The following is a 27,975-nucleotide window of genomic DNA, read 5'->3' on the forward strand; positions in this document are numbered from 1 at the left end:
ATTTCAAATGCTGGTACTTTAACTCTTTCCATGCACATATTTTACCACCGTCCTTTATCAGTTTGCAGTAGTATTTTTGTGTGTTTTATTTCTACACATGTTCTACATTATGTATGAATTTACAGCTCCTGGTATATGCCACTGCCAAACACCACATATGTGTTCAGCAACATCTCCTGTGTAAAATGATACATGGGTGTGTTGGGTTGTTTGGGGGCTAAAAGGCCACATTTGGGAAGTGTGCACATAAGATACCACAGTCAAAACTAGGGCTGAAACAACTAATCGATAAAATCGATAATGAAAATCATTGTCAACGATTTTCATTATCGATTAATCGAATAGATTTTTATCGATTAAAAAAAGAGTTTTTTTCAGAGCAAATGCTCTGAAAAACTCCTCTCCTTATATAATCCGACCTCAAACAGAGATCGGATTATAACACTAGAATGCAGATCCCCCGCAACGCTGCAGGGGACCTGGATTCTCCTCACTGTCGGCCGGTCTCTCACTTCCGTCTCTCTCCCCCCTCCCATCTGCCTCCTCCCCCCTCCCATACTCCACTCTGGAGTGGAGTATGGGAGGGGGAGGAGCCAAAGTGATGTATGGGAGGGGAGGAGGCAGAGTGGAGTATGGGAGGGGGAGGAGGCAGAGTGGAGTATGGGAGGGGGAGGAGGCAGAGTGGTATATGGGAGGGGGAGGAGGCAAAGTGATGTATGGGAGGGGAGGAGCCAAAGTCATGTATGGGAGGGGGGAGGAGGCAGAGTGGAGTATGGCAGGGGGAGGAGCCAGAGTGGTGTATGGGTGAGTTATAGTGGTGTATGGGGGGTATTATGAATTTCAGGGCATATAGGCATATCAGGGGGCATAAACATATCTGGGGGTAAAAGGTATCAGGGGGCTCAGTGGCATATAGGGGGTATAAGGCATATCGATATTAGGCATATCAGGGGGGCATAAAACAAATCTGGGGGTAAAAGGTATATCAGAGGGCTCAGTTGCATATAAGGAGTATAAGGCACATCAGGGGCACAGCGGAATCTGGCATTTAAGAGGTATAAGGCATATATGGGGGCAGAGTGGCAAGCTGGGGGTCAGATGTGCATAACTGGGGGCAGTTTGGTAAATAATATGAAAAATAGTTAACATATGAATTAATATTTACTAATAACTTTGTATTAAAACCTAGTTTGAGAAACACTGTGTTTGGGTTCTTGTAGCTTTTATTATTATGTCAGTAAAATAAGAAGGTGAATAGAGAGAGAACATTGCAATAAAGAGATGAAAGTGTAAATTGTACGTTTTTTATTGCAATTTTTCTTCAATTTAAAATAATGTATTTTTTTATCCGATTAATCGATTAATCGACAAAATAATCGGCCAACTAATCGATTATTAAAATAATCGTTAGTTGCAGCCCTAGTCAAAACCAAAATAATATATATAAATAAGATGCCAAAATACCAGAGTATTGTACTGTGCAATGATACCTTTTTTATTGGATTAACATAATACTTAAAAGACAAGATTTCAAAAGTTTTCCTCTCTTCCTCAGATTCAGTTTGCTTCAATTTACAAATAAGGGCAGAGACAGAGTGACTGTTTGCGCCCAAGACTAGAATAGAAAATTGTGCCCCCCGCAACTAATTTTTTTACGGAGGTTATTTTATACGCTGCCCTTACACACACCTGCCCACAAACACACATATACACATACACTACCCTTACACACATATACAAATGCACTGCCTGTCCATACACACACAAACATATACACCGCCCACACATACACCAGCTTCAAAACACACAAATACCAACGCTGCCCTTACACACACACACACATACACTGCCTTACACGACTGCCCACAAACACTGCCTTTATAAACACCTGCCCATAAACACACATATACACACATACTGCCCATACACACACATATACAAATACACTGCCCTTACACACGCCTGTCCATACAGACGCACATGTATACAAATACACTGCCCTTACACACCCATGTTTATGCAAACACTGCCCTCACACACACCTGCCTTTACACATACATATTATTGTTATATTTATATACCACCAACAAGTTGCTCAGCGCTTAATACAATACATATAATCAAGGGGTATGACAAGACTAGAAAAGACAAACCGATAGGTGGAGAGGGCCCTGCTTGTAAGCTTACAATCTTGATAAACACATACACCGCCCATACACACACCAGCTTACAAACACGCACATATACACATACACCCCTTTCTCCCTGTCTCTTTCCTTTCCCATTTTTCATCCAGTCGTGGGAGCACGAGATCTGTCATTTCAGACCTCTGCTTTAGTGCTCCCCAATCTACTGATGCAGAGGCTGGGATATGACCTCATATGATATCTAAACACGAGCACTGCAAAAGTGTTCAAACAGCCTTGGTCACAAAGGATGCAAAAATAAAAAACAGTCTGGTCCTTAGGGGGTTAAAGAGCAATGTATAAGATTGTCACCTTTAACTCTGGTAAAACTACAGAAATTGGCCCAGCTTCCGACATGAACAAGTGCATACCCCTCTAACATATCCTGTCTCCAGTCAGTTGGTAACAACTTTGCTTCCAATATCAACCCCTAAGTAAAGTATCACAACACAGTATATTCTCGCAGATTATGTTCGTTCCATAATCTGGCACGATAGCGGGCCATTACGTCCCACATATTCTTATTCATTTTAGTTGTTGATCCTTAGTCGAATAGAGCTTTCAAAATGAACATTTCGTGGCCGAAAATGGGTTAGCGCAGTTTATTTACTAACCAACAATATGGCCGACACGCATCACCATTTTGCCGACACTTTCGCAGTGTGTTACTGCGGTTCATGCGCACTGTGTTGGCTGTGGGCACTTTCTCAGCTATCTGCCTACCGCCTCCTCTGTTCGCACAAGCGTTGAGCGGTAGTGACGCTGAGTAGCGGCTGCCTGGAGAGGGGCGAGGCGGCGGGGAAAGGAGAGGTCCGGTAACTTGTTGAGACCTAGAGCAAAGCGGGCTGGGAGAGGGGTAGACGAGTCCCGGCTCCGCCATGGGCTGTACACTTAGTGCCGAGGACAAAGCGGCGGCAGAGAGGAGTAAAATGATCGATCGGAATCTACGGGAAGATGGAGAGAAAGCCTCTAAAGAGGTGAAACTGCTGTTGCTCGGTGAGAAAGTGGGGGTATAAAGGGAAGGGGAGGGGGGTGGACAAATATGAGTTGCGACATTTTTCATTGAGGAAGGGATGGTTAATAAACTCCTCAAGTGCAGTTTTCAGCTTTCAACTAAAGAATCATTCATCAGAGAGTAACACGTCCACTTAGAAAAAGAGGAAAGGGCTGACTAAGTTTAATTTTACAACAGCAATTGATTTACCGTACTTTATTTAACTGAATAATACTTTTTCTTGGTAGCCTATTGAATAAGGAGACTAAATTAATTTACCAAATTACTTTTTTACTTTTGTGTATTACATTATAATAAAACTAATATTCTCTTTAAATTTAAGGCCAAATACCAAAGCATCTGTTAAAATTAATTAAGGTAAACTCAATTTTCAATTAATTTGTCCTGCATCTTTCCCAACCTAAGTCACAGGTATCCCACTAGCTCCTAAAACTTCCGTTATCATTGTTTTAGTGTCAGTGATGTTTGCAGCTTGACTTTGTTACTGTTGACATCAAGAAAAGGGCTTGAACGAATAACCCAGCCATAATATGCACTTTAATGCATATAATAGCTGTGTAGTTCATTTTGCAAAATGCATGAATGCCATATCTATTTGCCCCTTTGCGAACCCCGCAGAAGTGAAGTATTTACCATGGGGCACTGCCATAGGCCTGACCCACTGCATCTCCCCAGCCGCCTACCTCAATGGCCCCTGATATGATGTCCTATCCCGGTGCTCTGTGACCTTTTACAGCGATGTATGGAGGCTGGTTAAGATATCTCCCTTTGTAAGTGGCCAATTCAGCAGCAATGAGGAGACTGCCAACCCCGGGACCCTAAATAAGTAATTGGTCCTCACCCCCTGCTTTCCATATAAGTGGAATTCCTGGCATAAAGAGCTCTTACCTGAGCAAGAATTTCCAGATGTTGTCCTCCTCTGTGGTTTGATGATTTTTGCCACTGCTTAGCCGCTTGAAGTAGCCAGTCAGTGGCAGGAAATGAAAACTATTGAAATTAGATTTTTACCAATGCCATGAGTCATGCCGGAGCTAGTTGGAGGTAAGTGCAGAAAAAAGCTTGGGTAAGGATGCCAAGGGGGACGCCGCAAAAATGTAAAGGGACCATGTATCTATAATATGCATTGAAATGGTGTCTGGAGTTTCTCATTATTATGCATTCTTTTTTAGTATGGCTGTCAGGGATGGTAAACTGTCCTGTTAAAGTGCATACTTACACTAGAACCAGCACTAGTTTCTCCTGTGGTATGACTGATATTTTAGTTTTCTGGCTACACTAGTCTTTTGCTAGTTCCGTGGTCTAATCATGTATCTGTCATTACCAGCGTAAACAAACCTTACTGGATTCAGCCTAGACATACCTTACTATTAACTTGAGTGATGGAATAGCCAGGTAATTTTTTTAATTTTTCCCATTCTGTATGTCATCTATCTGCAATGTTTCTATGTGAAATGCTTTGCAGAGCCATGTGCTTGCAGGCTAGTTAGTTTGTTCAGTAGTCTTGGGCAATGGGTTGTAAAAATGCGCTTAATGTTTGGTGTGAAATTGAACATCCTAATGTTCATCCAGTCCGTCCCCACATTGGTACTGTCCAAGCATCTTCACCCAAAACTGCAATGTAACAAAACGTCATGTAAGTATTCTGGTGATGTTTCTATCTGCATTATAAAACGTGCACTCATCCTATACACTTAAATTTTTTAGTGTGATCCCCCTTGCAAATCCATGGAGGGATTCTACAGAATAACCCCTACATGCTTTTGCTGCTGCTGCTTTGGATTCCTATTATTGACAGTGTCAATACAGTGGTGGCAACTAATTTCTTCTTTGGATCAAATTGATAATCCCTCAAAGTGCATTGAATTATTTTATGTTCTCTTTGTATGAGTAGGGTGCAGTATTAAGTTTTATTTAAAACGGGAAGTGTCTAGTGAGAAACAGGAAGGAAGTATTGCTTTAAAATGCCGTGTTAAGTTACAGCAACACAATGTTTTCTAATTGTCCAATCAACTGCTGGTGTTCCTGATTTTAAGAGAGCGTCAGATTGTTATTACCACACACTTATTTAATAGGAAGTTGTATTGTATTCAATTCTAACTAAGTATATTGCAAGTACTTTAATATACATACTTTGCCTGGAAGAAAAAAACATCACTAGCAAGAAAGAACTCCCTTTGAAATCAGTAGGAGCGACTTCTGGAGGCATCTCAATATCATGGAAAAAAAAATTATTTGAATCAGATTTATTTTACGAAATGCTTTTGGAAGGGAAAATCTATCCAAAGATAGCTCTCTCATTTAGATACATTATAGTTCAAAGGTTATTCAGCATGCAGTAGAGCTTAGTTATGTATTTAAAAAAAAAAAATAAAATTATATTTAGTTTAACCCCTTCAGGACCAGGTCTTCAGGATAAGAGCCGTTTTTGTGCTTTTGCTATGACTTTATTCAACAAGTAGGGGTTTCTTTTGAAATAATAATTATATATAAACCATCATTTAGTATGAAAAATATCTAAAAATGTGGGGACAATTAGGAAAATAAGGAAATATTTTCACAGTTTCACCTATAAAAACTATATATAACCAGTGCAAATGGGGAAAAAAAATTCCAAAAGTGTATTTAGGTATTTGGCCTGTTTTTGGAAACACCACATATACCTATAATTTACATTTATTTTGGCACATCACTGTTTCTAAACAAGATCACTTGTAAGTGACAAGTTTAGGCCACTGATATTGATCAGGGAGACCGAACAATAATCAGTGACTTAAAATGTCACTGACAAGTGATCAGTTGATAATTATGTGCCGTATTTGCTCGATTATAAGACGACCCCCCAAAATCTGAATATTTAAAAAAAAAAAAAAAAAAAAGCCTTAATATAAGACGACCCTATAGGAAAAAATACCAGTAAATGTTAATTCATGTAAACTATTTTTTTAATAAAAGCTATGATTGAGAAAAATATTTTGTTTTTAATTCCTTTTATTTTCCAACCTGCCCCCCAGTTATGCACATCTGCCCCCAGGCTTGTCACTCTGCCCCGTGATATGCCTTTTAACTAAATGCCACTGTGCCCCATGATATGCCTTTTAACCCTCTATATGCCACTGTGACCCATGATATGCCTTTTGACCCCCTATGTGCCACTCTGCCTCCAGAAATGCCTTATACCTCTATATGCCACTCTGGCATTTAGGGGGTTAAAAGGCATATTATGGGTCAGAGTGGCATTTAGGGAGGTATAAGGCATTTCAGGAGGCAGAGTGGCGTATAGAGGGTTAAAAGGCATTTCTGGCGGCAGAGTGGCATTAAGGGGGGTTTAAAGGCATTTCACAGAGCACTCTGCCTCCAGAAATGCCTTATGCCCCCATTTAACACCCCCCCCAAAAAAACCCCCCAAAACTTACCAGTGCCTCCAACTCCCGGTGTGTTGTCCGGGCAGCGTGTAGGCAACTTCCGCTGCAGCCGGAAGGAGGTGCGGTTAGCAGCGGGGGTTGTCTGCGTCCATCGAGCAGATCTTCCCCGGCTGTCAGAGAATTCCCCGCACCGGGGAACTCTGATCTCTTACAGCCGGGGAAAGTCTGCACGATGGACGGAAGTTGTCTACACACTGCTGCCCCGGCTACACACCGGGGACTCAGAAGCACTGGTAAGTTGGGGGTTTGGGGAGGGGAGACAGGAGGATCGAGGTCCCCTGCAGCGTTGCGGGGGATCTGGATCTTAGTCTCATAGTCAGACCTATTTGAGGTCTAAATATAAGACAAGGGGTATTTTTCAGAGCATTTGCTCTGAAAAAAACCTTGTCTTATAATCGAGCAAATATGGTATTTTTTTTTTTTTCATTAACAATTTGTGTGTGTGTGGGGGGGTTTCATTACCCTAGATTACCCCTCTCTCTTTCTAGGGTAGGGTCATCCAGGGGCTGCCATAATGATTAGATCACTCCTATTGACCACGATTGTGGCGACGTGGGGGCGTTTTTTTTGTTTTGTTTGTTTTGTTCTTTTCTTGGATGATGTACCTGGTTGGTCATGGTGCTGCTTGTACCTTGTCAACATGGCGTACCAGGTACGTCTTCGGACATGAAGGGGATAACCACTTCAGTTAATAAGCATTGACATTTAAGCAAATACAAGAATAGGAATGCTATATAATGTTATTGTTTTAGTTAAATAAAATGATTTATGTAGTCCTCCAAATGTGAGTGATTAACCTGTTAACCTAAAATCTTCTATATAAAATCTTTAACTGCTTGCAAATATTAAAGGTTATACCTACCAGCAAGAATTTTAAAATCTTGAGTTAAATCGAGTCTTACTGACTAGTAATTTAAATTGTGATTTAAATCAAATCTACCCTGACCAAAAGTGTAGAAAGGATTATAAATTTTTCAGAGACTCTCGCAATGTCGGTTGTGACCGTTCTCTGTCCTGGGGGTGGGTGTTCGGTGTTGCTGAATTGCAGTGACACCATTAACATTTAGGAGGCGAAGTTTAAAACGGCCGTCCGCTGCCATACAGTGTATGGTGGCCGTTGATGCCCCGGGGAGGGGCCAGACATTGCTCCTGATGCCGATCTTGGTCTTGCAGAATGCCTCGACATCGAGGCATTAAAGCAGCACCATTTGAGTGAAGAAAGCGAACATATATCGCGTTCTACACCAGTTTAAAGTCATGATGTTCCTGTCACGTCAATCGTCTTAATATGGTGAATGTTGCTGCTTCGTAGAGCGATCAGACAAGGCCCCTGCTGCAGGTTTTTGTTGCTGAATGCTTTTTCCGTGATGTGCCTGGCACGTCAGTTGCCATCAAGGGCTAAAATGAGGTAGAGGATTAGACCATATCATTTAAAGCAGAACTGTCACTCCTCCAAAATCTGTTATTGTTTAGTACCCTAGGCTGAAAGATGTGTTAGAAACTCACTTTAACCCCTTAATGACAATTGACGGACCGTCATGACTTCAAACGGGTGCAGAAAGCGATCTACGTTCGCTTCTGCACCCAAACGGTGTTGCTGTAATGCCTCGACGTTGAGGCATTTAGCAACACCGCGATTGGCAAATGTTTGGCCCCTCCCGGGGCGTCAACATCCACCATAAAACACACGTAAGTGTGCTGAGCTGAGCCTTATGAATATGCATAAGGGTCAGACAACAGGAAGTGACATCATGCCTCAGCAAGAGCCAGAACTGCAGACAGCCAGAGTAGAGTGCAAAGCAAGCACCTAATGTGTCATGATACAGAACTGGAATAAATAAATGTTGACTTAACAGAACCTTTGTGGATCATTCTTCATACCAAAAAGGGTGAACAACACATGGTACCAGGAGTGGGGTTCTCCAGGTAAAAGCAACAAACAAATAAAGAAGCATGGATCTGCAACAAAGAGCAGAAATGAGTCTCACACCTCATGGCCAGCAAACCTCACGGAGTTTACCAGTGAGAACAGATAGTCTGAAGCCACCTCCTGAAATCAGGTTTGTGGGTAATCTGGAAGAAGTGTGGAGATCATTCAAGCAAAGATTTAGCCTGTATATGAAAGCAACAAACACAAAGCACTTTGCCAAGTGATCAGAAAGTAGCATTGCTTTTAACTGTTGCTGGTGCAGAAGCTTTGGACATATATAACAGTTTTCAATTATCTGAAACTGATAGTGAGAACTATGAAATAGTTACGGAAAGATTTTCTGCATATTGTACACCAAAGAAATGAATGAGACATATGAACGTTTTGTGTTTAACTCCAGGTTTCAGCAACCACACGAGACAGTGGAGGAGTTTCTCACTGACCTCAAATTAAAAAGCAGGTCTTGTAACTATGGCACTGTGCAAGAATCTTTAATCAGAGATAGGCTTGTGATAGGCTGCTACAGTAATAAAACACGTGAGAGGCTAAGGGATTGTGATTTGACTCTGCAAAAAGCTGTGTTCATTTGTCAGTCTGCAGAGCAGTCCCGAAAACAACTAGGTGTCTTATGTAAGCAAGTTAGTCAGGACGTGGTTAATGATGTAAGAACACACAGACCTACATATTCAAGAGGATTGTCCACTCGACACCTGTCAGAGAGGAGACAGAGGAATAAAGTGGATATACAAGATGCAAAGCACAGAGATATGTCATGTGGGAAATGTGGCAAAAATCATGAGCCTCGCAAATGTCCAGCATATGGACAGAAATGTAGGATCTGCAAAAAATATAATCACTTTGCCTCACAGTGTGAGCAAGCTACATGCTGTTAAAACATATACCTCTGACTCTAGTGATAAAGATCTTTTTGTGGACATGGTCAAACAACTGCCTATGCGTGCTAAAGAATGGATTATAGAGGTGGAAGCACATGGTACACTGATACCATTTAAAGGAGATACTGGAGCAGATCTCAATGTTATTCCAGAGGCTCTATGGAAAAAACTACAACCTAGACCTAAACTTCAGAAACAAACTAAAGTACTGAAGGCATATAATGGACTTGACATTCCAACTGTGGGTCAATGCATACTTACCATAAAGCATAACTCTACAGTCACAAAACACCTGTTTGTTGTGGTTCCTGGAGAAAAGGTTCCTTTGCTTGGATTACAGTCTATACAACAGTTAGGACTGCTCACCAAGCTCTTTGAGATTACAGAACTGAAACACAAGAGCATCGCTACCTTACTTGTAAAGTATAAGGATGTTTTCAGTGGACTTGGAAAACTTCCCATTAAATATAAAATTGCCTTAAAGACTGGAGCAATGCTGGTGATTCATGCTCCTCGCAAAGTACCAGTAGCCCTACGAGACAAACTTAAAAAAGAGCTACAGCGCTTGATGAAGATGGATGTCCTAGAACAGGTACATGAACCAACGGAATGGGTTCATTCTTTGGTTATTGTGGCAAAAAAGGATGGTTCCCTAAGGTTGTGTCTGGACCCCAAAGAGTTAAATGCCAGTATTAAAAGGGAGCATTACCAAATTCCCACAAGAAATGAAATCCTAGGGGAGATGGCAGTAGGGCTGCAACTAACGATTATTTTAATAATCGATTAGTTGGCCGATTATTTTTTCCATTAATCGGATAAAAAAAATTAAATTTTTTTCAATTTAAAATAATGTAATAAAAAAACGTACAATTTACACTTTCATCTCTTTATCACAATGGCCTCTCTCTATTCACCTTCTTATTTTACTGACATAATAATAAAAGCTACAAGAACCCAAACACAGTGTTTCTCAAACTAGGTTTTAATACAAAGTTATTGGTAAATTTTAATTCATATGTTAACTATTTTTCATATTTAATAAAAACTATGAGAAAAAAGCCTTGTTTACATTTTTTTTATTTACCAAACTGCCCCCGGTTATACACATCTGACCCCCAGCTTGCCACTCTGCCCCCATATATGCCTTATACCTCTTATGTTGACAACGATTTTCATTATCGATTATTATCGATTTTATCGATTAGTTGTTTCAGCCCTAGATGGCAGGTGCCCAGCTGTTTACAGTTCTCGATGCCTCCAATGGATTTTGGCAGGTCCCTCTGGAGAAAGGAAGCAGGCGCATATGTACTTTCAATACACCTTTTGGAAGGCACTGTTTCAAGCGTCTTCCGTTTGGTCTGTGTTCAGCGCCCGAAATATTTCACCGAACCATTCAACAACTGTTTGATGGGGTAGAAGGTGTCAAAGTATACATTGATGACATTCTGATTTGGGGTACTAATGAAGCTGAGCATAATGAACGACTTGAGAAAGTACTACAGATTGCGCATGAAAAGGGATTAAAGTTAAACCAAACAAAGTGTAGATTTCTTCAATCAGAGATTCTTTACCTGGGAGAGATCATCTCAAGTTCTGGAGTGAAGCCTGACCCTACCAAGGTCAAGGCTATTGAAAACATGCCAAGTCCTTTAAACAAGAAAGATTTACAAAGATTCCTGGGAATGGTAACCTACTTGGGCAAGTTCATTGCCAATCTATCAGACAAAACTAAACACATGAGAGGTTTACTAGTAAAAGCTGCTGAGTGGCACTGGGGAAAAGAGCATGAGGCTGAATTTGTATTATTAAAGGAATTGCTAATGACAGCTCCTACGGTACAGTTTTTTGATGCCTCACTTAAAACAAAAATCTCCACAGATGCATTGAAAGATGGAGTTGGTGCTGTTCTGTTACAAAATGATGGCACAGGGTGGAGGCCTATTGCATACGCTGCCAGGGCTTTCACAGAAACTGAATACAAGTATGCCCAGATAGAAAAAGAGACGCTTGGCATAGCGTTTGGCTGTGAAGCATTTCACAATTTTGTTTATGGCACTTCCTTGACAATTGAAACGGATCATAAACCATTAATCACAATTTCTCACAAGGAATTATGGAAAGCTCCACTTAGAATTCAGAGACTGCTGCTCAAGCTGCAAAAATATGACTATACATTGGAGTTCTCTCCTGGCAGACATCTTTTAATTGCTGATACCCTGTCTAGGATTTGGTCTGAACGAACCAGGTCTCCTGATGATGGAATTGATACTGATGTGGATGTTCATATTAATAGCGTTGTGATGTCTGGAGTGATTTCACCAGTAATGTGGAAAAAACTGCAACAGGCAACTGCAGAGGATGAAACACTTCAAAATGTGATACAAGCCATACATTCGACAAATAAGAAAATATACATGCCTAAACAATACTTGGCACACAGGGATGAACTATCAGTGCTTGACAATGTACTCTTGAAAGGCAGGAGATTGGTAATTCCAGTTTCTCTCAGGCGTGACCTGCTACAAAAAATACATGAAGGACATTTAGGGATACAAAAAGAGGAGAGCAAGGGAAGTTATTTTCTGGCCTTCAATGATGAGTGATATAGCAGCCCTAGTCTCTTCATGTCACACTTGTCAGTCATTTCAGCCTGCCAGTCCTAAAGAACCTCTACTACAAGAAGATATGGTGAAGATTCCATGGCATACAGTGGGAGTGGATTTGTTTTCACTCGATGGACACGATTACCTAGCTATGCTGGACTCCTACTCATCGTGCCCAGAGGTTGCCAAACTCAGGAATACATAATCAGAGCATGTATGCAGGAAATTACGAGCTATAGTTTCACGGTTTGGCATCCCTACAATTATAAAAACAGACAACGGACCACAGTTCTCATGCAGGTACTTTAAGGCATTTTCTGAGGAGTTTGGATTTCTTCACAAAACATCAAGTCCCAAATATCCTCAAGGTAATGGATTAGCTGAGTGCGGTGTCAAAACCCTTAAAAGATTACTTAAAAAGGCTAGTCACTCAGGTGAAGAACCACAAGTAGCTTTGCTTAATTATCGAGCTACACCTTTGGAGGGGGGCAAATCTCCTGCGGAATTGTTTTTTGGGCGTCAGATAAAGACAAAGCTACCACAATTGAATTTGACTCAGCATCATTCTAACAGACACTTGCACACTTCCTACATAGCAAAGAAGGAAGAAATAAGGGAATGTCAGAAAAGGAACTATGACAAAAGTGCAAAGAATGTACAAATGCTGCACATTGGGGACACTGTAAAGATCTGGACATGTCAACGTTGGATGAATAAAGCTGTAGTACTGCGTCAAGTCTCAGACAGGTCCTTTGAAGTAAAGACAAATAACGGAGTGATTTTGAGACGTAATCGGAAACATTTATTGAAGATACCAAATCATTCTCTGGACCAAACACAGTCACTGGATATGGATTTGTTAAGCAATACCGAGGATTCAGAAAAGGATTGTCCTGAAATACAACATGAGCAGAATGTAATTGATCGTGATCCAATTTTTGCTGATGAGTCATCTTTTGACGATACTGACAATGCAGAGGGCATTCATGCCCCAGAACATTATACAGGTGGAACTCTACCGCAGTCTTCACAGGGGAACCAACATACATCAAGTGGCAGAGCGATCAGAAGGCCACAAAGACTCATTGAAGAATGTTAACTGCAAACTGACCCTAAACTCATTTCTACTTCATTTTGTGTTATACTCAGTTTATGTGTTATATGTTGATTGACGTGTCAGAAAATGTAGACATCTTGTTTTGCAACAATAGTTCAATTATGTTTTTGTTGTTGTTGTTTTGTTTAGAAAAGGATGTGCTGAGCCTTATGAATATGCATAAGGGTCAGACAACAGGAAGTGACATCATGCCTCAGCAAGAGCCAGAACTGCAGACACCCAGAGTAGAGTGCAAAGCAAGCACCTAATGTGTCATGATACAGAACTGGAATAAATAAATGTTGACTTAACAGAACCTTTGTGGATCATTCTTCATACCAAAAAGGGTGAACAACACAGTAAGTGAGTTTAAAAGAGTTCTCAGGAGTGTCTCTCCAGACCCTCCTGAGAATATGGCTCCACTTGCAGGTTGAATACAGGTACTGCACAAATTACTCCCACTGATTGACAGCTTAAGCAGCCAAAGTACTTCCAGTGAAATCAACAGAAGTATGTACCTGTCACTGAAACAGACAACATGAAAATTGAAAGGGACCACGCAGCTAATCATGTGCATATGGGAGGGGACAGTCAAATTAGATATATCTACCAGTTTTTACAATGTACCCATGCTTGAAGGAGAGCTGTCACCTTCACTGCTTTCATCATAGATGAGTTGGTTTATGAAAGCTGCATGTTTTTTGAGATTTATTTTAAAATAAGGGACATTTATTACATACACTCTATGGGCAAACGAGCTAGACCATCTCATCCAACATCAATGCCTGACCTCACAAATGATATATTGGATGAAATGGCACAGAAATTCCGACAAAACCCCTCCAAAATCTTGTGGAACGCCTTCCCAGAAGCGTGGAAGCCGTTATAGCTACAAAAGAGGGGGTACCAACTTCATATTAATGTCTGTATTTAGAATTTGTTTTCATAAAAGTCCCTGTGGGTGTAATGGTCAGGTGTACCAATACTTTTGTCCATATAAGTGTATATGAGATTTACAGATATGACTACGAGTGTAAGGTGAGGATATTACAAAGAATATACATTATACATTTCAACGCTCTCCAAAGCTGTTTTGTGTTGGTGTTTGTTGAATTACTGTTATTTATTGTTGCCCTCCATTCCATGTACATGTGTAGCACTCTCTCTGTGCTCATGCAGTTGTACTTGACATTATGATAGCAATGCTTCTCGCTGTGACTGTTCCAATAGATATTATTGACACGGTTTTGGAACAATAGCACAGCTGCACAGGGGGACATATATTACTTATCCTTCCATGCACTGACTTGTGACAACAGGCGATGGGGGTGGTTGTCGGTCACAGTGTATTTTTTTGGGAACCCTTGTTCTGACAACCCTGCATTATATATGTTAGTATTGAAGTGAAGGCTCCACAAGCACAATCTGTGTTTGGGGGGAAATTTGAACACAATATGATTGCATTTGTTTTTGTATTCAATTGCATTCATCAAAATCCCGTAAACTCTATGATTTTGGGAAAACGTGACAGATCTTTAGATGCCATATTCAGTTTTAAAGGGTTCTAGCTTTGCTAAGTTTTTGATATTTAAGGCTACCGTGTACAGGGGTTTCAACAAGCCGGCATAGAGATAAAAACTACAGATATGGTCACTGTGTGTTGTGCTGTCCAATTCTCTACATTATGTCACAGAATGCTGTACACAAAATTACGTGAACAGCATTCTGGGATTGGACAGAATGCTGAGCACACATGTGTCTGCAGCACCCAGGCAGTCATATTGAAATGCACAAGCATTATTGAAGTGTAACTCAATACATGTACAACCCCTTAAGGACCATGGCAACTTCACAGTAGGGAACAGCCCATGGTTTTACTGTGTCTTTCTTCAACCGTAATTTCCCTCTTTCTCGATCTACACACTAAAATTATGTAGGGCTTTCTACATATTCATGCATTCAGAGGAATAAATTCACTTTTCTCCACAGGTTTTCTTATATATAAATGGTAAATTAGTGACAATAGAGAAGCTTGTCCTGATTTTGAAACCACCCTATATGCGCCTTTCATCCGTTTAACCCTATTAAAGCTACTTTACTAACATTAGGCCCATATGGACACTTGTGTGCAGAAAACAAAATTGATTCAGATTAATTTTTCTTTTTTGGTGCGTACTAGTACTAAGGTGCCTAGGCCAAATGCTGCAAAACAGCCCCAGACCATTACTCCCCCTCCACTAAACTTTACAGTAGGCTAGGGGGTCAACAAATTTGGTTTGAATCTAGTAGCCAGCCAAAAATGTAGGAGCTAGATTAAATGTTATATGGACGTTCTACACAAAGTCCATAACACTGATACCCTCACTAAGCCCAATTATGAAGGCCTCTATAGCATCATTTGTATTCTGTGTTGCTCCATCAGGAGGCATTCAGCGACACCAAACACTTACCCCAGGATGGGCTGTGACCGCTGCAAGTGATCTTCGCCATCCGCAAGATGGCGGGCGTCCGGTAAAAAAAATATGAACATGAAAAGATGAAAAAGTTCGCTAGATGGTCTCCAGACCCTCTAGAGAACTCTGGCTCCACTTGCAGGTTGAATACAGGTACTGCATTCAACCATGCAAGTCAATGGAGCCCAGCTTTCTAATCACAGTGTGATTAGTAAAAATAAATTAAAAAATAAAATAAAATTAACAATAATTAGAAAAAAATTGTAAAAAAAACCCAGTAAAATGTAAAAATAATTTCCCACTGATGTCACTATCAGGGGAACTTTCAAGTTGAAAAAAAATTTAAAAAAGGCAAAAAAAATAAAAAATATATATATATTTGTGAGCAAGTCCTAAAATTAGCACATTAGCTTAAATCAATTCTCGCATGGAAAGAGTTAAAATACTGGCATATTAAATGCCCATGGGGTGTCTACTTTTTAAAAATGTATGATTTGATGGGGTAAATTGAATTGGCCGGGTTCAACAATGTCCCAATTAACACAGGGGGAAGGATGGCCACACATCTAATTTCCAATTAGAAAAATGCACACGTCCCAAATGTGGCCTTTTAGTTCCCCCAAAAAATGACAAGCGGCATATACCAGGAGAAATACACACAAAAAAATACTACTGCAAACTTTGAAAAAATGCTGGTGGTAAAATGTCAGCATGCAAAGAGTTAAAATACCAGCATTTAAAATACCCTGGGGTGTCTAGTTTTCAAATAGGGCATGGGCAGTTGATCGCCAAAGTTCAACATTGAAAATGCGAATGCCCCAAATGTGGCCCTTTTGCCCCCAAACAGCCAGGCAAAATCATTCATGTGAGGTATCGCTGTACTCAGGAGATGTTGCTGAACAAATATTGGGGTGTTTTATGACAGTGACATATACCAGAACCTTTTAATTCGTACCTGAAGTAAAATGTGTGTGTGAAAAAACAAATGCAAAAAATGACTACCACAGAGTTTGACAAAGTCTGGTGGTAGATATGGTACATGGAAAGAGTTAAAATACTAGCATTTGAAATACCCTGCGGTGTCTAGTTTTCAAAAATGTATGATTTGATGGGGTAAATTGCATTGGCTGGCTTCAAAGATACCCGAAATGGCACATGGAGGGAAGAATTACTAGATTTGGAAAAAATGGCTTTGAAATAGCAAAACACTACCTGTACTTATTGCCCCATAACGTGTAGAAAAAAGCAAAAAAACATAAAAACATTGGGTATTTCTAAACTCAGGACAAATAGTAGAATCTATTTAGCAGGTTTTTTCATTACCTTTTATAGATGAGTAAAAGATTTTCAACTAAAAGTTAGAAACTTTTTTTAACCCCTTAACCCCTTCGCGACCTTTGCCGGTTCAGGACCGTCATGACAAGAAGGTCACTAAATGACCTTTGACGGTCCTGAACCATCAAAAAATTAAATAAGTTAGAAAGTGATCAACGATCACTTTCTTCGCTTAAACGGCGTTACTGTAATGCCTCGGTGTCGAGGCATTCAGTAACGCCGAGATCGGCATCGGGGGCCATGTCTGGCCCCTCCCCGGGGCGTCAGCAGCCGCCATACATTGTATGGCGGCGGACGCCCGTTTTAAAAGCGTTTAGGAGGCGATCAACGATCGCCTCCTAAACTTAAATGGTGTCGCTGGAATGCCTCGATCAGGAGGCATCCAGCGACACCAAACACTTACCTTTGGATGGGCTGTGACCGCTCCGGAGAGCGGTCAGAGCCGCAGCTGCCGGTGATCTTCGCCATCAAGCAAGATGGCGGCGGCCCGGGAAAAAAAACAATAAAGAAGAAAGAGTTCGCTAGACGGTCTCCTGACCCTCTAGAGAACTCTGGCTCCACCTGCAGGTTGAATACAGGTACTGCATTCAACCAAGCAAGTCAATGGAACCCAGCTTTCTAATCACTATGTGATTAGTAAAATATTCAAAAAAAAATAAAAACAAAAATAAAATTAATTATGCAGTGATGTCACTTGATGAACCATCCAGTACCAGCAAAATGTGTAAAAAAAATATAAAAAAAGTATTAAAAAAATAAAATAAAGTTTATTATTTTGAGCAAGTGCTAAAATTTCTCAAAAATCTCAACAAAGAGTTAAAATAAAAGCACTTCAAATACCCAAGGGGTGTCTAATATATAAAAAAAATGGCTGATGGGGTAAATTGGAGTGGCCGAGCTCAAAGATAGGGCATAGGTACAGACTGACCAAAATGGAGAAAAAAAGCGCACTTCCCAAATGTGGCATTGTAAATCTCAAACAACCCGACAAACCCATGCATGTCGGGTATCACTGCACTCAGGAGATGTTCCTGAACACACATTGGGGTGTTGTTTGACAGTGACATATACCAGAACCTGTATATCTATAACTAAAGTACAATTTGTGTGAAAAAATAAATAAATAATTACTATTACAAAGTTTGACAAAGTGTAGTTCTATAATTGGTGCATGGAAAGGGTTAAAATAACAGCATTTGGAATACCCTGGGGTGTCTAGTTTTCAAAAATATATGGTTTGAATGGGTTAAATTGAGTTAACCCGCTTCAAAGGTATTCCAAAGAGGAGATGGAGGCAGACTGACCAAATGACCACCTGGATTACGCATGCCCCAAAAGTAGCCTTTTACCAGCCAAATAATCTGACAAACCCATGCATGTGGGGTATCGCTGTACTCAGGAGATGTTCCTGAACACATATTGGGGGTTGTTTGACAGTGACATATACCAGAACCTGTATATCTATAACTAAATTACAATTTGTGTGAAAAAAAAAATTAAAAAAATTACTATTACAAAGTTTGACAAAGTGTAGTTCTATAATTGGTGCATGGAAAGGGTTAAAATAACAGCATTTGGAATACCCTGGGGTGTCTAGTTTTCAAAAATATATGGTCTGACCGGGTTAAGGACCGGGCTAATTTTTCGTTTTGTACCCTGTGGGACCGAGGCTGTTTTGACACTTTTGTGGTGCTTGTGTTCAGATGTAATTTTCTCCTCACCCATTTAGTGTACCCACATAAGTTATATATTGTTTTTTTCAGGACAAGATGGGCTTTCTTCAGATACCATTATTTTGATCGTATCATCTTATTTACTATAAAAAAAAAATAAAAAAAACATGGTGAAAAATTGACAAAAAACACATTTTATGACTTTTATTTGAAAAATCTTTTACTCACCTAAAAAAGCAAGTAAAAAAACTAGCTAAATAGATTCTACTACTTGTTCTGAGTTTAGAAATACCCAATGTTTTTATGTTTTTTTGCTGTTTTTTGTAAGTTATAGGGCAATAAGTACAAGCAGCGTTTTATGATTTCCAAATCTTTTTTAACAAATCTGGTCAGTCTGCCTCTATCTCCTCTTAGGAATATCTTTGAAGCCGGTTAACTCAATTTAACCCATTCAAACCATATATTTTTGAAAACTAGACACCCCAGGGTATTCCAAATGCTGTTATTTTAACCCTTTCCATGCACCAATTATAGAACTACACTTTGTGAAACTTTGTAATAGTAATTTTTTTTATTTTTTTTTCCACACAAATTGTATTTTAGTTATAGATATACAGGTCCTGGTATATGTCACTGTCAAACAACCCCCCAATATGTGTTCAGGAACATCTCCTGAGTACAGCGATACCCCACATGCATGGGTTTGTCAGATTGTTTGGCTGGTAAAAGGCTACTTTTGGGGCATGCGTAATCCAGGTGGTCATTTGGTCATTCGGCCTCCATCTCCTCTTTGGAATATCTTTGAAGCGGGTTAACTCAATTTAACCCATTCAAACCATATATTTTTGAAAACTAGACACCCCAGGGTATTCCAAATGCTGTTATTTTAACCCTTTCCATGCACCAATTATAGAACTACACTTTAGTAACATAGTTCATAAGGTTGAAAAAAGACCAAAGTCCATCAAGTTCAACCTATATACATATTGTGTCCCTACTGTGTTGATCCAGAGGAAGGCAAAAAAACCCTTATGAAGCAGATGCCAATTGCCCCATACCAGGGGGAAAATTCCTTCCCGACTCCAAATATGGCAATCAGAATAAATCCCTGGATCAACGTTCTGTCCCTATTAATCTAATATCCATAACTTGTAATATTATTGCTTTCAAGAAACACGTCCAGGCTCCTTTTGAACTCTTTTATTGAGTTTGCCATAACCACTTCCTCTGGCAGAGAGTTCCATAATCTCACCGCTCTTACTGTAAAGAACCCCCGTCTGTGCTGGTGTAGAAACCTTCTTTCCTCCAACCGTAGAGGATGTCCCCTTGTTATAGATACAGTCCTGGGTATAAATAGGTCCTGGGAGTGATCTCTGTACTGTCCCCTTATATATTTATACATAGTTATTAAATCCCCCCTAAGCCGTCTTTTTTCCAAACTAAATAACCCTAATTCTGATAATCTTTCTGGGTACTGTAGTCCTCCCATTCGCCTTATTACTCTGGTTGCCCGTCTTTGAACCCTCTCCAGCTCCACTATATCTTTCTTGTACACTGGTGCCCAGTACTGTACACAGTATTCCATGTGTGGTCTGACTAGTGACTTGTACAGTGGTAGAATTATTTCCTTGTCGTGGGCATCTATGCCCCTTTTGATGCACCCCATGATTTTATTTGCCTTAGCAGCAGCTGCCTGACACTGGTTGCTACAGGTAAATTTACTGTTAACTAAAACTCCTAAGTCCTTTTCCATGTCAGTCGTCCCCAGTGTTTTCCCATTTAATACATATTCCCAGCCTGGATTTTTCTTCCCCATGTGCATAACCTTACATTTATCTGTGTTGAACCTCATCTGCCACATCCCAGCCCAAGCCTCCAACCTATGCAGATCCATTTGTAATCGTGCACTGTCCTCTATTGTGTTAACCACGTTACAGAGCTTAGTATCGTCTGCAAAGATTGATACTTTACTATACAATCCCTCTACAAGGTCATTAATAAATATATTAAAAAGAATAGGAACCAAAACTGACCCCTGTGGTACCCCACTAGCAACAGTAACCCACTCAGAGTATGTACCATTAATAACCACCCTCTGTTTCCTATCACTGAGCCAGTTACTTACCCACATACACACATTCTCCCCCAGCCCAAGCATTCTCATTTTATGTACCAGCCTTTTATGTGGCACCGTATCAAATGCTTTGGAAAAATCAAGATATACGACATCCAGCGATTCACCCCGATCCAGTCTTGAGCTCACCTCCTCATAAAAGCTGATCAGGTTAGTTTGACAGGACCGATCCCTTGTAAACCCATGCTGATATGGAGTCATACACTTATTTTCATTGAGATACTCCAAAATAGCATCTCTTAGGAAACCCTCAAACAGTTTACACACAACAGAAGTTAAACTAACAGGCCTATAATTCCCCGGGTCACTTTTTGTCCCCTTTTTGAATATTGGCACAACATTTGCTATGCGCCAGTCCTGGGGAACAGACCCTGTCACTATAGAGTCCTTGAATATTAGAAATAGGGGTCTGTCTATTACATTACTTAACTCCCTTAGAACGCGGGGGTGAATGCCATCTGGACCTGGTGATTTGTCTATTTTGATTTTTTTTAGGCGGCACTGCACTTCTTCCTGGGTTAGACAGGCGACATGTACTGGGGCAGTTATCTCATCCTGCTGTATATTACCTGGCATTTCATTTTCCTCTGTGAATACAGCAGAGAAGAATATATTTAATAGATTAGCTTTTTCCTGATCCCCGTCTATAACTTCTCCCTCATTACTTTTTAAGGGGCCAACGCTTTCATTTTTAACCTTTTTACTATTTATATAGTTAAAGAACATTTTGGGGTTTGTCTTACTCTCTTTGGCAATGAGTCTTTCTGTCTCCACTTTTGCTGCTTTTATCTGATTTTTACATATTTTATTTTTTTCCCGATAGCTTTTTAGTGCTTCCTCACTGCCTTCCTGTTTTAGTAGCTTAAATGCCTTTTTTTTGCCATTTATTACCCCCTTTACATTTTTATTTATCCACATTGGTTTTCTCTTGTTCCTGACTCTTTTATTCCCATACGGTATGTACCTTTCACATTGAGAATTTAAGATATCCTTAAAAATCTCCCATTGAGTGTCTGTACTCTTGTTTTTGAGGACATTTTCCCAATTTACAGTGTTAAGGGCTTCTCTTAGTTGATCAAACTTTGCCTTCCTAAAGTTCATGGTTCTTGTGGCTCCTCTAAGAGTTCCCATATTGAAGGACAAGTTATAATGTATCATATTGTGATCACTATTTCCTAGATGCCCCCTGACCTGCACATTAGTTACTCTGTCAGGTCTGTTGGTCAATATTAAGTCCAGTAGGGCGCCCCCTCTGGTCGGGTCCTGTACCATTTGGGACAGATAATTATCCTTACTTATAGTCAGAAACCGGTTTCCTTTATGAGATTCACAGGTCTCTGTTTCCCAGTTTATGTCGGGATAGTTAAAGTCCCCCATAATAACCACCTCATTGTGATTTGCTGCCTTGTTTATTTGCTTTAATAATTGATCTTCTGCTGCTTCCATTGTATTTGGTGGCTTATAGCAAACCCCGATCAGTATTTTATTATTTTTCTTTCCATATATTTCTACCCATAATGACTCCACATTATCATTTCCCTCACATATATTCTCCCGCAGTGTGGCCTTTAGGCTGGACTTTACATAAAGGCAAACTCCTCCCCCTTTTCGTTTTTTTCGATCCTTCCTGAATAGACTATAACCCTGTATGTTAACCGCCCAGTCATAGCTATCATCCAACCATGTCTCTGTTATACCCACTATGTCATAGTTTTCTTCAGACATTATTAACTCCAGTTCGTCAGTTTTATTGGTCAGACTTCTGGCATTAGTAAGCATACAATTTAGAGGTGTATGGTTTTTTTCCCTATGAAGCCTATCCCTATTGACTATTCTAACCCCTCCCTCCGCTCCACCCCCAGGTACATTTATAAGCCCCAGCTTTCTATCTACACCATCTTCCCCTTCTATATTGTAGTTTCCCTCCCCCCCTTTACCTAGTTTAAACACTCCTCCGCCCTTCTGGCCATCTTTGTCAAACTTTGTAATAGTAATTTTTTTTTTTTTTTTTCACACAAATTGTACTTTAGTTATAGATATACAGGTTCTGGTATATGTCACTGTCAAACAACACCCCAATGTATGTTCAATGTATGACTTGTACAGTCATACAAGCTGCCAGCACTTACTCCGGGGCTTCTATGAAGGAGCACCAGCATGACATGACCTTCCGGTGCTCTACCTTATAGTCCCCAGCGGCAGTGCTGGCAGCAGTGGAGGTTGTCTACGCGCATTGTGCAGACTTCCCCCAGCCGGCATAGAAACGCATGTGACGAGCAGCAGCACAGGTTGTCTACACGCATCGCGCAGACGTACGTCAGGGAGTCTAGGGGTGCATTGGTAAGTCGGGGGGGGCAGCCCAAATATAAATTTTATACTTACTGTTAGATGAGTTGCTGTCTGAGCAGTGTGCACGCTATAACGAAAGGGGTGGGGCCAACCGACAATGAATCGGAAAGGGGCGGGTCTAATCGGCAGTGTGACTGCAGGGAGGTACTGGGAAGTAGTAACTACAATCTACAACCACTGTATAAGACGCACCCAGTGTTTAGACCCCAACATTTTCGAAAAAGGTGCGTCTTTCTGAAATCAGGGCACCTGAATTGATAAATTTGGAGGGGATTTTCCATCTATGTACCTAGTTTTGTGAGGATTGAGGGAAATTAATAAAAAATGAGGTTTTCAGCTAATCGTCTATCTATGGTATCAAAAGAAAGCTCTATCTCTCCTTGAAAAAACAATATATAGTTTACACTATTCGCAGGAAAAGAGAATAATCGCTGAACCGACATACCACAAAAATGGCAAAATTGCTCCATGACTTAAGGTTCCAAAAACCCCTGGGACTGAAGGGGTTAAACCAAAACAAAAACACTAACACCACACCAGAGATGAAAAAGCCAATAAATAAAATTGATACTTTACCAATCTACTATACGCAGCACTCTTCCAGCTCTTGGCACAAAACAAATCTTCAAATGAGAGAAAAAAGGAGAGGTTCTGAGCATTGCCAACACTGTATGTTGGACTTTCAAAGGTTCCTATCGTACTGCGAATTTGCATATTATAGTGTACAATACAGTTTGTGTGTCTCTTCTTAATATTTATCATTTATATAGGTGAAGCCCTAGGTGTAGAATGCAATGCCTAGAGTAACTTGGCAAGCTGGAAGTTATTGATCCCTGTTTTGGATGTTAAAGTTCAGAATCCATACATTTCTGGGGAATGGTGACCTGTAAATGAAATGGTTGTTGAATTTGGGGATGAATTTCAATCTGATTTTTTTTTCCAGGTGCGGGAGAATCAGGAAAAAGCACCATTGTGAAACAGATGAAGTAAGTAGTCTTCAGTGTGTTCATCAAGCAGTCCGTTGTGAATGGTTGTTTTGTGATTAAAATGTTCATTTGCTTTCGTTTACAATACTGACCCTTAGTACTTAAAGAAAGGCAATTGCAGGAAGGTATGATATTTCATATATAAAGTAATACGTAAGTCGACTGCTGGGTGGAATACTTTTTTCTTAAACATTTGCTATCACAATGTACAGGTAGTTTTAACCTACCACAAGTCTTTAAGTTATCTTTTTGTATGCTGATGGGTACTTCTTAATGGGTACTTCTTAACATTGAACATTTTCCCTTTTTTTTTTTTTTTGCACCATTTGGTGAACTTGACTTGATAGGTAGTCACATAGAATCTCTATGAGGTTTACAATGTCTATCAGATATGAAGACAAGTCCTCTGAGGTATTGGAGGCGTATGTCACTCCTTAATTAAGTTTTGACCCAGCAAAATACATAACACACTTCAAAATACACAAAATGTGCTGTCCCATTCTGGAGTGAATTGTTTAAAATAATAATTGGAATATCTTTGATTTTAGAATCATCCATGAAGATGGATACTCTGAAGAGGAGTGCAGGCAATACAAAGTGGTTGTGTACAGTAACACTATCCAGTCCATCATCGCTATCATCCGAGCAATGGGGAGGCTGAAAATTGATTTTGGGGACGTGGCCAGAGCTGTAAGTATTAATTATAGGGCGGTAACCTTCAATTCCCAGTATGTGTGTGTGATTATTCCTGTCTGGTGAGTCTTGACATCTGCCAAACGGGAAGCATGGAAAGGGTACGAGAGAGGTCAGGGAAAGTAGTTATACTGTTGAGGTCAATGACCACCATTGTTCTCTGCTTTATGGAGGTAAAATAGACACAAATTGTATTCTTTCTTTCTAGGATGATGCTAGACAGCTCTTTGTGTTGGCAAGCAGTGCAGAAGAAGGTGTGATGTCCCCTGAGCTTGCAGGTGTAATTTGGAGACTGTGGAAAGACAGTGGTGTGCAGGCCTGTTTCAGTCGGTCTCGTGAATACCAGCTAAATGACTCTGCTTCGTAGTGAGTAAGAGTACTACAGTTTGTGCTAAAAGTAGTAACAGGAGATAATTTATCTGTGTTAGGGTAAAGAGTGCATTTAGATGCTTGGACATATCCTGAGTTCCGAATTGGTGTCAGAGTGCTTTGAATCCGACTCCTAAAACCAAAGCACGATCTGAAATTCAAAATGCTTTAAGGAAATTCTGTACCTTGGTGCAAGAAATTACTATATTTGCTCGATTATAAGACTTTTTTTTCCAGAGTAAATGCTCTGAAAAATACCCCTCGTCTTATAATCGAGGTTGTCTTCTAATCAGACCTCAAATAGGGCCAGGCTGCTTACCGGTGCTTTGGTCGCACATTGTGCGAGCAGCGTCTCTTGTACCGGCCAGGAGAACAGGAGCCTAGCAGAGTCACGTGAATGCACATCACGTGCCTCTGCTCCCCTCCTTCTTCCTCTAGGGGTGGGACAAGAGAAGTTGCAGAGGGAAGAAGCTGGGCCCCTGCAGAAGTCTGCGAGTGAGAGATCTGCAGTTCAGGTAAGGGATGGGGGAGGGTTTATGAGCAAGTATGCGTTAAGGGAGTATTTAAATGTTTGTGAATGAGTGTGTGTGTGATAGCATGGATGTGTACAGAGGGGGGGTAGCATGGCATAGGGAGGCTGTAATCACACTCCTATCATGCCCAGGTTCCAGCATGTACTGGCTGCCTGGGCATGATAGGAGTGTGATTGCTGTTAGCAATCATATATGTATACATGCCTCCAGAAATGCCTTTTAACCCCCTATATGCCACTGTGCCCCATGGCATACCTTTTAACCCCCTATATGCCAGAGTGGCATATAGGTGTATAAGGCATATCATGGAGCACAGTGGCATATAGGGGGGTATAAGGCATTTCTGGGGGAAGAGTGGCAAGCCTGGGGGCAGATGTGCATAACTGGGGGGGCAGGTTGGCAAATAAAAGGAAATAAAAACAAAAAATATTTTTCTCAATCATAGCTTTTATTAAATATGAAAACATAGTTTATATTAATATTTACTAGTAAAAAAATTTTCCTATAGGGTAGTCTTTTATTCAGGATTTTTAATATTCAGATTTTGGGGGGTCGTCTTATCGAGCAAATACGTTAGCTTTTTTTTTTTTCTTCAACTGATATTTTATAAGAGTGACCAACTGATGTGTGAATTCACCCAAAGTGAAGCAGGCTTAAACGTTTTGAGCGGTCTTGAAAACTAATAAGAATAACATACTCTGAAAACCCTGGTCATTTCCTTACATTTGACATATTTATTGTGCTGGACCTGACTGGTGATAAAGATGGCACATGTAAAGAAAAATGTTCAGTCAAACACATCTATTGCAAGGAAAACAGCTGCCGGTGGGAACAGACAAAGGGGCAAATGCATAGAGGGGGATTGTGTATGATCCTGGAAATACAATCCGCACTTTGCTCAATTTATGCTGTTGAATGGATTGTAGCCATAAATGTAATATTTGCCAATTATAACACCAAGTTAGAAATTGCTGACCAGATATCTAATATTTTAATGTCTCTTTTCTGCAGTTATCTAAATGACTTGGATAGGATCTCTCAGGCCAGCTACATTCCAACCCAGCAGGATGTGCTCAGGACGCGTGTCAAAACAACAGGCATTGTGGAGACTCATTTTACCTTCAAGGACCTGTACTTTAAGTGAGCCACTGCATCAGCCCTTTAACATCTTTAACTGTGAGCTTAAGCCAGCACTTAAATTATGGCTTCTGCGTATTGTCAATTCTGTGCACCTTAACCTGAACATTAATATTGTATTGTTTACATCACAGAATGTTTGATGTTGGCGGTCAGAGGTCAGAAAGAAAGAAATGGATTCATTGCTTTGAAGGAGTTACTGCAATCATTTTCTGTGTGGCACTCAGTGATTATGACCTATTGCTGGCAGAGGATGAAGAAATGGTGAGAATGGTGGACATAATTTGAAAATTGTGTAATCCATTTTTTTTCTTTCAATTTTATTATCAGTAGTTGTCATGATCAAGTACCCTCAACAATGTATGTTCTGGTTAACACATATGGAACAATCAGGCCTGTTCTCATTAAACAGCTGCCAATGCCTTTGTGGCGAGAAGCGGTCTAATGTTCAATTTCTGCACAGCGATTGAACATTAAAAAGTTAGGAGCCCCATCTAAAACTCTAGGAGAGATGGCTTCTTGGCATTTGTCAAACCCTGGTTTAACAGGAAATACTAATTAACAAACGAAGGATAAATTGTGTGGCATATATTGACTTTCACAGCAGCGCACAGTGCTTTAACTTTAATGTGTTACATTCCCCTCAGAATCGAATGCATGAAAGCATGAAACTTTTTGACAGCATTTGCAACAACAAGTGGTTTATAGACACCTCAATCATACTCTTCCTCAATAAGAAGGACTTGTTTGAAGAGAAGATCCCTAGGAGTCCATTGACTATCTGCTACCCAGAATACTCAGGTATGTGACATTTCTTCAACTCCACACAGGTGGACATATACCCAAATGTTTATAGTAAAGCACACACAATGTGAAAATCTTAGTGTGTTTTCATCATTCACCTTGCTAACAAGGCAACTTTTTTTGTAACCGACTGCAGGATCTAACACCTATGAAGAGGCCGCTGCTTACATTCAATGTCAGTTTGAGGACCTCAATCGAAGGAAAGACACAAAAGAGATTTACACACATTTCACATGTGCCACAGACACAAAAAATGTGCAGTTTGTGTTTGATGCAGTGACAGATGTCATCATTAAGAGCAATCTCATGGAATGTGGACTGTACTAGGCTAGCGGTAAGACTGCATGCATAAAGGTTTCAC

The 27,975-nt window shown here is 40.3% G+C and overlaps 1 protein-coding gene across 1 annotated transcript; it reads left to right on the forward strand.

Annotated features, from left to right (window-relative positions):
* Positions 1 to 3,064: 3,064 nt before the first annotated feature.
* Positions 3,065 to 27,941, forward strand: LOC149287874 (guanine nucleotide-binding protein G(i) subunit alpha-3). Its single transcript, XM_089492358.1, has 8 exons — positions 3,065 to 3,182; positions 24,036 to 24,078; positions 24,627 to 24,768; positions 24,980 to 25,137; positions 26,685 to 26,813; positions 26,945 to 27,074; positions 27,458 to 27,611; positions 27,751 to 27,941. Exons 1-8 carry the CDS (start codon positions 3,065 to 3,067, stop codon positions 27,939 to 27,941), a joined length of 1,065 nt encoding a protein of 354 aa, XP_089348484.1.
* The last annotated feature ends 34 nt before the right edge of the window (positions 27,942 to 27,975 follow it).

This window comes from Sceloporus occidentalis, unplaced genomic scaffold (assembly GCF_023333645.1).
Source record: "Sceloporus occidentalis isolate IW3139 unplaced genomic scaffold, rSceOcc1.0.p SCAF_55, whole genome shotgun sequence".
NCBI classification, from domain to species: domain Eukaryota; kingdom Metazoa; phylum Chordata; class Lepidosauria; order Squamata; family Phrynosomatidae; genus Sceloporus; species Sceloporus occidentalis.